The sequence below is a fragment of the Lissotriton vulgaris genome, chromosome 8, assembly GCF_964263255.1.
Source record: "Lissotriton vulgaris chromosome 8, aLisVul1.2, whole genome shotgun sequence".
NCBI classification, from domain to species: domain Eukaryota; kingdom Metazoa; phylum Chordata; class Amphibia; order Caudata; family Salamandridae; genus Lissotriton; species Lissotriton vulgaris.
Genome location: NC_141696.1, coordinates 656,580,495 through 656,592,620, shown reverse-complemented (window position 1 = coordinate 656,592,620; position 12,126 = coordinate 656,580,495). Strand labels below are relative to the sequence as shown.

Here is a 12,126-nt window from a genome sequence, read left to right as displayed (position 1 = left end):
CACATCCAAAATGGATGCAACAATGCATTTTTAGCTAAAATATATCACTAAGAAAGAGCTGGGTTTACATGATTTTTCTATATTACTCCTTTTCTATTTTTCTCTTTCTTCCTTTACTTTAATTTTCTCTTTCTACATTGTATTGGTTCATTGCTAAATATGGTTCTAAATGTTCAGAATTTTGTACTTCTTTGCATGCATCATTGCATTACAGTTTCGATATATGCCTTTAAAAATTGTTTCAAGGAATGTCAGGGGTTTGCATTTAGCCATTAAGAGACAAAGAGTCTTTACTCATTTAGCCAATTGGATACAGATATCGCTTGTATACAAGAGTCCCATTTATCAACTGAAGAATATGCAAAGTTAAAGAGAAATTGGGTAAATGAAGTTTTCTTCTCTCCAGGGGACGGCAAACAAAATGGTGTTCTAATTCTTCTTCGCAAATCCCTCCCCATTAAGGTACTTTCCCATTGTTCTGACCCAAATGGAAGATGGGTATTTGTAAAATTTTTGGTTGATAATGTCCCACTCTCCTTTTTGAACATATATGCGCCCACAGCAGGCGATCCCTCCTTTTGGAAATCCCTAGCATCACAAATAACACAATGTTATGAAGATAACTTTATTCTTGCAGTATTTGTAATGAAATCTTTGACCCTTTTATTGATCGTCATTCCTTATCTTCTCTGATCCCTCACAAATCTCACAAGCTATTCACACAAATAGTAAAACAACATAAACTGATAGACGCTTGGCGACTTTGTAATCCCACAGTAAAAGAATACTCCTTCTACTCCCCTTTGCACCATACTCAGTCCAGATTAGACTATTTTTTTATCTTTCATAATGTGGCTCAATCACTTGAACGGGCTGATATTGGATCTATTTTAATATCTGACCATGCACCGGTTTCCATGCATCTTGATGTCTTAGGCACACCTAAACTAACTCGTAAATGGCGTTTTAAAAACTCTTTGCTCTCAGATTCAGCTTTTACATCTTCTTTTAGCTCTTTTTTTTCACAATTTTTTTTCCTTAATCACACAGGCACTACATCTTTTCCTGTAGTTTGGGATACATTTAAAGCCTCAGCTAGAGATTTCATTATCAGATATGTTTCTAATAACTGCCGCAAAGCACGACAAATCACTAATGCTCTCTTAACCAAACTCAAGACACTGGAACATTCCTACTATTCCTCTAAATCTAAGGATTGCTTATCTGACCTTCTTAAAGCCAAATTTCAATTTAATCAGGATACGACCAATAACGCCTCCAATATTCTACTTCGACCTAGTGCCAAAAATTATGGAGGCCAGAATAAAGCAGGTAAAGTATTAGCTAATTACTTAAAGGTCAAAGAAAATAAACTCAACATTGAATCTGTTTTTGGCCGAGATGCTCAAATAAAGTTTAAGGATAGGGAGATCCTGAATGAATTTCTCCCCTTTTATAAATCACTTTATATGTCTGAAACTTCTTCCTCTGACCAGGATATTACCCAGTTTCTTTTTTCAATACAATTCACTCCTCCCATTAATTTGAACTCCTCGCCATTAGAAACGGACCTCTCACAAAGGGAACTTTTGAAAGCCTTGCAGACACTTAAGAAGGATAAGGCTCCTGGTCCTGATGGATTTACTGTAGAGTTATTTACTCACTTTTCAAATTTGCTCATCCCTAAATTGTGCATCCTTCTCTCTGATTTCATGCGGATGGGTCAAACTTCTGGTTCGTTTGCAGATGCCCATTATACCCAAGGACGGCAAAGATCCACAACTTTGTAAACATTATCGCCCTATCTCCCTAGTCAACATTGATTATAAGATTTTCTCAAAAGCTTTAGCTCTACGGTTGGAATCTCATTTACCTGATTTGCTAGGGGCAGAACAGTCTGGATTTGTCAAAGGACGTCTTATCTCGGATAATACTCGTTTTTATTTTTTCACATTTTGTCTAAGACTTCTCATTCCTCCCATCCCCTAGCGGCCACAGCATCAGATGCTGAGAAAGCATTCGATAATGTTGAATGGCCCTATCTTTTTCATGTCCTCCGGTGGTTTGGTTTTGGCCCGAAGATCGTCATTTTAATCTCTCTTCTATACTCTAACCCTAGAGCAGCTGTGTCAGCAAATGGCGACCTTTTTCCTATTTTCACTTACATAGAGGTGTCAGGCAAGGATGTCCACTTTCTCCTTTTCTTTTTAATCTTGCTTTGGAACTCTTCTTACTATGAATTTGTCAAAACGCTGATATTCATGGTTTTACCTTAATTTTCCTGATCTTCCTACTTATCACAAATCTTTCCTCTTACATCAAGCATCAAAGTGGCTTTCTGACTTCACCACGTATCTCCCTAAATGGGCCTTACTTGAGAAGTCTTTTCCTTCACCCTTCTCATTTCAAGAATACCTATCCTTCACATGTACACCACAGTCCATTTCCACTCCCATACTTAAACACACCTTCAAGATAATACCACCCGCTACTTTACCTTGATTTTCCACTTCACCTATATGGCATAATAAGAATATTTTGATCAACAATAAACCTATCTTCTGGAAAACCTGGAGACAGAGATGTATAATATGGGTTCATCAACTATATGATCAAGATCACATCATGTCTTTTGAAAAGGCCAGATCTCTATTCACCTTGCCTCTCTCCTTTAAGTCCAAATTTTCTCTCCTGTCGGAAGCTCTTGAAAGTGCCCATTCCAATTTTGCGTTAACCCTACCAACTGATTCATCCGAGCTCATGTACAAGGATAAACTTAGGACTCTTGTTCTTGGTACTTCCAAGGCATCCACTTTTTACACACTTTTACATACTTCCTCTCGTCCAAGAGATAAAACTAAGGTAGAACTAGCATGGGAAACTGACTTAGGAATTTCTTGGTCGATGGACTTTTGGAGTAGAATTTGGCTTAAAATACGCAAATCTTCAAGGCTGCTAATACCATACAAACACTCTTTTTTATTTATAACAGACTTTTACTCTCCCCACTCGCACTCCATGCTCGACATACCCACATCCCAGATCTATGTTGGTCATGTTCGACGCCACAAGCAGGCCTTTTTCACATGCTTTTTACATGTAATTCTGTTCAAAATTTTGGGATTAAAGTATGGACTCAAATAAATTCCATCTTTAACACTACTCACCCTTTTGCCCCTCACATATTTTCTTAGGTAGTTTATCCCCCATTTGGGAACATTGCAAGTCTAATGTTAAAATCATAGATCTATTGCTGGCAGAGGTCTTTCAGCAGATCACAAAAAATTGGAAGGACTTTCATAAACTATCCTTCCAGGCGTGGTGGTATGCGGTTTGTTATCATCATAGGCTAGATACATCCTTTGTATACCCATTACATATGGCATCCAAACATCTTGATTTATGGTCACCTGTCACACTCTTTATTGACACAAGCGCAAGTCGCTCTCTTCGTTTGCCTCCTTCACAACAAGAAGTTGCTAAACCCCCATGACATTGTTCTGAGTTATTAATGTACGTTCGATTTTATCTTGTATTATATTCTTTTCATTGTACTTGTATATTTTTCACATGACACAATTTTGTTTGTATGTTGATATTTCTCTATTCTTGTATGATATCTGATAATGTTTCTTACTTGAACCATACCTGTTTTACTGGTTATACAATTGATACACTACGTATCACTTATTTCTTATATGTTGCTTTCATTTTATCTGTATTGCTGACATACAATTTCCAATAAAATCTCTTTTGAACTTAAAAGAAAGAGCTGGGTTTGCATATCACGTAATTACATATCGTTTTAAGCAATTTTGCTTGAATTGGCATACTTTTTTGAAAACCAATTATTTAGATTTCCCACACCACTACTTGCAATGGTATAAGCACAACTCTAAATGACCGGGGTGTAAATAGCATGTGATCAATAGTAGTGCATGAGACATGACATGGGAAGGACATTGTTAACTGCATCAAAGATTGCATGCTGCATTGGTTTCACTCGGAGGGTCAACTCTGCTAACAGTCACAAGGCATGTTCAGTGTGATTTTAACTAACTAAACTAACTAACCTGGTATTTGTAAAGCGCTTACTAATCACCCCTAAGGTCTGAAGGCGCTGGGGTCATCAGGGAGATTAAACAAGCTATTGCCCAAAGTCACATGGAGCTGGGCTGAGCTGCCGCCGGAGCCGAGGATCAAAACCGTGAGCCCTGTGCTCTGAAGTCAGCCGGCCTGGCCGCTGGGCCACACCTCTCCCTTTTAACATACTGCACACATTAAATTCCTTGTATCCTGGTTCTGTTTACATCACTTTTGTAAAAAAACAAATGCAGTGCACATGAACGAAAAATAGCATGGCATAAACTATGTATGGGGATGCATAGTCTCTAATAAGCGGTGTATGACTATTCTTGAGACAGGGGAGTGGTATCATGACCCCCTCAAAGCTTCACCCCTTGTGAGTCATGACTCGCCCTGCACTCATTAACTGTGATAAACAGAATATTACACACTGACTGTGCGAGCAGGGTGGATCTAGAGTTCAACATTTTCATTCTACGAGTACAAGGTTACCAGATGACACCTTGTCACCAAGGACGGAATTATCTTGTTCTGGAATTTGTCTTCACAAATCATTTGTTCGGGAGTAGGAGTTCAATTGGATCCAATGGTCTGAACCAGAACTACAGCATCCTGAATACATTTGTTTGAGTATCGAAAGCCTAGGTCTGCCAAATCAAATCCTTAGTGACATATGGTCTGAGAGCATGTCAAAGACTGAAAAACGAGTACGTCATTTAAGTAGGGCATCTTTTTACGCCACACTGAATTATGCAGTCCCACCACCACACTACGTTCTGTTCCCCGAATTGTTCCTGGTACACCTCTTGTGGTGACCGCAACCGTGTACACGCCAGAATAATCCAAGCGGGAGGCTCCAAGCCATGAGCTCAGCACCATGTCCAACAATGTTCTGTCATTCAGCGAGTGGCGCCCTCCTCCCTCCTCCGAACACGTGAGAACTCTGGCATGCACGATGTCCAACAATGCTCTGTCATTCAGCGAGTGGCGCACTCCTCCCTCCTCCAAACATGTGAAGACTCTGGCATGCTCGATGTCCAACAATGCTCTGTCATTCAGCGAGTGGCGCACTCCTCCCTCCTCCGAACACGTGAAGACAGACTCTGGCATGCTCGATGTCCAACAATGCTCTGTCATTCAGCGAGTGGCGCACTCCTCCCTCCTCCAAACATGTGAAGACTCTGGCATGCTCGATGTCCAACAATGCTCTGTCATTCAGCGAGTGGCGCACTCCTCCCTCCTCCGAACACGTGAAGACAGACTCTGGCATGCTCGATGTCCAACAATGCTCTGTCATTCAGCGAGTGGCGCACTCCTCCCTCCTCCGAACACGTGAAGACAGACTCTGGCATGCTCGATGTCCAACAATGCTCTGTCATTCAGCGAGTGGCGCACTCCTCCCTCCTCCGAACACGCGAAGACAGACTCTGGCATGCTCGATGTCCAACAATGCTCTGTCATTCAGCGAGTGGCGCACTCCTCCCTCATCTGAACATGTGAAGACTCTGGCATGCTCGATGTCCAACAATGCTCTGTCATTCAGCGAGTGGCACACTCCTCCCTCCTCCGAACAAGTGAAGACTCTGGCATGCTTGATGTCCAACAATGCTCTGTCATTCTGGGAGTGGCGCACTCCCCCCTCCTCCGAACACGTGATGCTCTTCGCGGTCTCTCAGAACAGTTGCAAGCACGTCAGACTCTCCGAGGTGTTACAGACACCATCTAAGACTGACAATGCTTACATGTGAAATACACTTACTATATCAGTGAGGAGAATGCCTAAGATACTTAGGACGAATTTGCAAACAAAACAGGTGATGGACCGAATGTGGATCAATGTCACACATTCACCCCAGTCCAAAGATCTGGGCCCAAATCCATCGTTTTTTTGCACTCCACACCACCCCGGGTTAGACAATGGCGATATGCAAATCAGCTCTGACCCTGTGCCCCATGGGAACAGTCCAGTCCGAACTACAAAAGCCATGTCCTTCCCAGAACGGAATCAAGCATCCGAGGACCGGACCGGTTTCGAGGTAACACCTCATCAGCCCGGCTAGCTTGACTCCAGTGGTGTGGAGTGCCTGGGACCCACGTCTGAGCATCCCCAGCGCACTTATGGCGGAATTTGCAAACAAAACAGGTGATGGACCGAATGTGGATGAATGTCACACATTCACCCCAGTCCAAAGATCTGGACCCAAATCCATCGTTTTTTTGCACTCCACACCACCCTGGGTTAGACAATGGCGATATGCAAATCAGCTCTGACCCTGTGCCCCATGGGAACAGTCCAGTCCGAACTACAAAAGCCATGTCCTTCCATGTTTAAGATACTTAGGACTGCATGTGTGTTAATGAAAGTGCTTCGGAGTCAGTTGCAGTAACATTATATAGGAGGACTCCTATGTTAAACATGCTGGTTATGTTACAGTGAGAAAACCTGTGAGATAAATAAACTGACCGTATAACAGAGCATTTTATCCAGACTTCCAAGCACTTACTGAGAATGGGACATTCTCCTGTGCAATTAGAGAGAGACATTAGAAGCACTGGAGCGTTAGTAAGAAAAAAGGCACAACAAGTGTTTATTCAAGTACATACTGCGTAGCCATTAATGGTTTCAAAAGTTGCCTATTCAGACTGTGTACTAGTAATAGCATAATCCAGAGGCATGTGTAGTAATGCAACAATGAAGAGCTCTTGCGGTTTACTATGAAGACAGAAAGCCACTTGTCTCCTACACCTCCATTAATTTTAAGTAAAGGTCGGGGAGATTTAAGGCACACGCAAATCAACTGCATTTATGCTTGTAGACTTTTAGTTGTAATTTTTGTTCTGCCAAAGCATCAAGAGAAAAATTAACAGCAAAGCGGTAAACCCCTGACGATATGCAGTTCTGCAGAAGCAGGAGACCAAACAGACTAGATGAAACTAGTTGCCAAACTTTGCCATATAACAGATTCCAAAGCATGAAGTGTTCATCACACAAAATATCTTTCACATTACCTATAGAACAACTGTCGTATGCCATCTGTGGCATACACGGCATCGCAGAACAGCACATCGCTACTGGAAAGCCTGACATGTGAAAACGTGGCATCATTGCCTGGATATCTGAAAACAGCAAAGAGAATGACACTGAGTAAAGCTTCGCACAAAACAAGATTTTATTTTTTATTTTTTTATGCCTTTTAGGTGACTATGGTTATGGTTTACCAGTAGGGTGAATAAAGAGTTTCGGATCACCTATGGCGTCCTGTTGAAGAGATGAGCCATGTGGTTTTGATATATTCTAACAGGCATGGCTTTCGAGGTAGGTCACCTTCGGGAGAAATTAGCAGAATAGATAATCCTCCTTTGAAGTCCCTATAGCTATAGTTGTAGCTTCCCCTGAAAACTCTTAGCACACATGCTCCGTTGAAGTTAGACATAGGTAAAACAAGCATTTGCAATGCAATAGGTCTCGCATTTACGCGAGTTTGAGCTATTGACATTGTAAATGACAATGCCTTTTATTGAGGTTTTCGTTTTTGAAACCTAAATAAAATGCAGTCATTTACAATGCCAATAGTTTAAACTCGAGTAAATGCGAGACCTATTGCATTGCAAATGCTTGTTCTATATTGTCTTGCCAGGGTCTAGACATTGACAAAACAAGCATTTACAATGCAATAGGTCTCGCATTATTAAAGTTTGAGCTATTGGCATTGTAAATGACAATGCCTTTTATTCATTTGCATCGGTGTGTAAACAAGCACTTTGTACTTCTAGTCCATGCTTATGAGAAGCAAGGCTGGCAGTCTCTTTTACTGCCAGCCTTGCTCATCGTAAGCAAGGACTATACGTTCAAAGTGCGTATTTATGCACCGATTGCAGGTTTTAAAAACAAATGAATAAAAGACATTGTCATTTACAATGAAAAATAGCTCAAACTTTAATAATGCGGGACCTATTAGAATCTCACAAATTGTCCTACTCTCAAATGCAAATGTTTAAAATGTGAGAAAGTAAGTAATTTCTCCAAAGGTTGTAGATCAATAGAGTAAATATAATAAAAGGAACACAAATATATTCACTGTGCATATTGAGGAAAGACGTGTGGTGGAAAAATGTCGGGGCACATTTAAGAATGTTGTTCTCACGATTAGTGCCGACAAACAGGGAACAAGGAAGGGACCTTTCGGCAAAGTAGTCATTGGTGGAATTGAGGTACCAGTAATGGCAGACTCAGGGTCACTCATTACTATTTTAGATCAAGCTACTTTTGGGGAAAATTGGAAAAAGAGTTTGAACAAATGTGATATTAGACTAAAAGCATTTGGGGTTTTTGAAATAAAAATGTTGGGATGGTTTGATGACAGTGTCATTCATGGGAAGAAAGATTTTCACTTAAGTGTATGTAGCTTTAGAGCAAAAGGATGTGTTTGGATAGTTAGATCAAGCAAGACTGGGTTTTATTCTTGAACCTGGACTATCTACAACGGTTCAGTTAACTACAGACTGGGTAGAGGAAGATGCCCGAAATATGAAAGAGGTCAGCAGAAATGTTTTTGTTTTGGAGATTGAAGAGGGTGGTGTAGAGAATATTAAGTTGTTGAATGAGTGCTCATCAGTATTTAAAGATTCAATTGGATGTGCGAAAGGTTTTTCACATGATATTGTGTTAAAGGAAAATGCTAAACCCATAGCGCCTAAAAGTGAGAAACGTGCTGTTGAATGTTGGCAAAGATTTGAGGTCGTCACTGGATAAAATGTGTGAAGATAAGATTATCTCACCTGGTGAATTTTCAGAATTGGTGTCAAGTAATGTTATTGCATGGGAAACTATTGGAAGGAATATGCTACTTACCAGTATGCATCTGTTCTTGGCATAGAGGGCTGCAGAGTGGTACATTATGAATAGATCGCCATCTGGTGTTGGGCTCGGATGATTGCACTTTGTTTTTCTCTTGGAGAGTCTTTTGTATCTTGGTGACTCCTCCCTTAGTTGGTAGTGCGCATGGGCATCGGCTCCATCCTTAGATTGTTTTGCCATAGTAGGGTTAGATGGAGTAGTATAGTAGAATACAGATAAGAGTGCCCATGTAAGTGTATCTAAATAAGATAATGTTGGAACAGACACAGGTTTCCGGGGAGGCTGGGAGGGCATGTACCACTCTGCAGCCCTCTATGCCAAGAACAGATGCATACTGGTAAGTAGCATATTCCGTTCGAGGCATATGGGCTGCAGATGGTACATTATGAATAGACTATACAGCAGTTCTCTCCCTAGCGGTGGTCGCCCGTGTCTGTTGCAACTGTCTGAAACAATGTTTTTAATACTGCTTGTCCCACTCTAGCTTGTTGTGTTGTGTGCACATCTACACAATAGTGTTTTGTGAAAGTGTGCGGTGTAACCCAGGTAGCCGCTTTGCATATGTCATCTAGTGGAATGTTTCCCAGAAATGCCATAGATGCTCCTAGTTTACGTGTAGAGTGAGCTCTAGGAGGAACAGTTAATGTTCTCTTTGCCTTTAAGTAGCATATTTGAATGCATTTTACAATCCATCTGGCAATGCCCGCTTTGGAGATGGGATTGCCTTTATGTGTGGGAGAAAACGCAACAAATAGCTGTTTTGTCTTTCTGAAAGTTTGTGTTCTTTCTATATAGTACAATATGGCCCTCCTAACATCCAGTGTATGTAGGGCTCTTTCCGCTACTGTTTGTGGTTTTGGAAAGAAAACCGGTAATTCCACTGACTGATTGATGTGGAATGCTGAAATAACCTTTGGTAAGAATTTTGGGTTTGTTCTAAGAACCACTTTATTTTGGTGTAGCTGCATAAATGGTTCTTGAATCGTAAAAGCCTGCAGTTCACTTACTCTTCTGAGTGACGTGATAGCTATGAGGAAGGCCACCTTCCATGTGAGGAATTGTATTTCACACCTATGCATAGGTTCAAAGGGTGGCCCCATTAGTCTGGTAAGCACTATGTTGAGATTCCAGACTGGGGAAGGTGGTCTTCTTGGTGGAATGACTCTTTTGAGTCCTTCCATGAAAGCTTTAATTGCTGGTACTTTAAACAGTGACAGGTGTTGCCTGTTTTGTAGGTACGCCGCTATGGCTGCTAGATGAACCCTGATAGAGGTATATGCTAGGTTACATTGCTGTAAGTGTAATAAATAGCAAATGATTTGTTTAGTGGATGCGTCCAGAGGGTTGATGTGCTTACTGTTACAGTGTATAGCAAACCTCTTCCATTTTGCTGCGTAGCATGCTCTGGTGGTAGGACGTCTTGCCTGTTTAATGATTTCCATGCATTCTGGTGGTAAATCTAAATACCCAAACTCTATGACCTCAGGAGCCAGATCGCTAGGTTCAGTTGTTTGGGATCTGGGTGCATTATTTCTCCATGGTTCTGTGTAAGATGCATGGGTAATAACCTTAGCTTTTGATGTGGTACTTGTGAGAGTTGTAGCAGCGTGGTGAACCACGGCTGTCTTGCCCACGTGGGTGCCACTAGTATCATTGTCATTGAGTGTTGCTGCAGTTTCCTCACCAGTAATGGAATTAGTGGTAGAGGAGGGAACGCGTAAGCAAATTTGTTGGACCAATTTATCCACAGTGCATTGCCCTGGGACCTTTGGTGTGGGTACCTGGATGCGAATTGTTTGCATTTTGCGTTCTGATGATTTGCAAACAGATCTATCTCTGGTTGCCCCCATTTTTGGAAGAATGGCTGTAGTATTTGGTCGTGCAGCTCCCATTCGTGAACTTGTTCTGACTGTCTGCTTAGGATGTCTGCTATTTGATTTTGAATTCCTGGTAGGTGTTCCGCTAACAGGTAGATCTTTTGAGGAATGGCCCATCTCCATATGTCCTGTGCTAGTTTGGACAGTTGGAGAGAGTGTGTCCCCCCCTGTTTTTGAATATAATACATTGCAGTCATGTTGTCTGTTCTGATCAGGACTGCCTTGTTTGTTATTTGCATTTGGAAAGCTTTTAGTGCTAGAAATATTGCTAATAGTTCTAGGTAGTTGATGTGCAGTTTCTTTTGCTGCGCACTCCACTTCCCCTGTACTGTGTATTTGTCCATATGCGCTCCCCATCCGGAGAGCGATGCGTCCGCTGTTATTATTACTTGTGGAATTGGCTCTAGGAACGACCGTCCCTTGGAAATGTTTTCTGTGTTCCACCACTTCAGAGAGCGATACGTCCGGTCGTTTACCAACACCAGATCTGTAATCTGACCTTGAGCCTGATTCCACTGTGTCGCTAGACACTCTTGTAGTGGGCGCATTTGTAGTCTGGCATGTGGTATTAGCAGTATGCAAGAGGACATCATGCCTAATAGTTGCATAAACACTCGTGCTGGTAGTGAGTGTTGTGGTTGAAATCTTTGTATTAACCCGACCATTGTCTGTACTCTGATTGGGTTGGGGTATGCTATTGCCTTTTCTGTGTCTACTGTAGCCCCCAGGTATTGCTGGATCTGGTTTGGTTGCAGGTGTGATTTTTTGTAGTTCACCGTAAACCCTAGGTGGTGCAGCAATTGAATTGTCTTCTGTGTGTTGTGAAGACATTCTTCCTTTGATTTGGCCTTTATTAGCCAATCGTCCAAGTATGGGAAGACATGTATTTGTTGTCTTCTTAGGTGTGCTGCCACCACAGCTAGGCATTTTGTGAAAACTCTCGGTGCTGTTGTGACACCGAACGGAAGGACCTTGAACTGGTAGTGTTGTCCTTCTAACACAAACCTTAGGTATTTTCTGTGGGCTTTGTGAATTGGGATATGAAAGTAAGCGTCTTTTAGATCCAGTGTAGAAAGAAAGTCCCCTTTCTTCAGTAAAGGGAGTACTTGTTGGAGCGTGACCATGTGGAAGTGTTCCGAATTTATGTAAGCATTGAGAGGTCTGAGGTCTAATATTGGTCGTAGGGACCCGTCCTTTTTGGGGATCAGGAAGTATAGAGAGTATACTCCTGTTCCTTGTTGATCCTTTGGGACCTTCTCTATTGCATGCTTTTGTAGAAGTGCTAGCACTTCTTCTCTTAACAAT

The 12,126-nt window shown here is 41.7% G+C and overlaps 1 protein-coding gene across 2 annotated transcripts in view; it reads right to left on the bottom strand.

Annotated features, from left to right (window-relative positions):
• Positions 1 to 12,126, bottom strand: part of LOC147697852 (von Willebrand factor A domain-containing protein 5A-like) — a 522,842-nt gene that overhangs the window by 109,543 nt on the left and 401,173 nt on the right. For both annotated transcript variants that reach the window (XM_086934525.1, XM_086934526.1), the window contains exon 15: positions 7,096 to 7,203. In XM_086934525.1, coding sequence (XP_086790651.1) covers positions 7,096 to 7,203 — 108 coding nt within the window. The remainder of the gene's footprint in view (positions 1 to 7,095; positions 7,204 to 12,126) is intronic.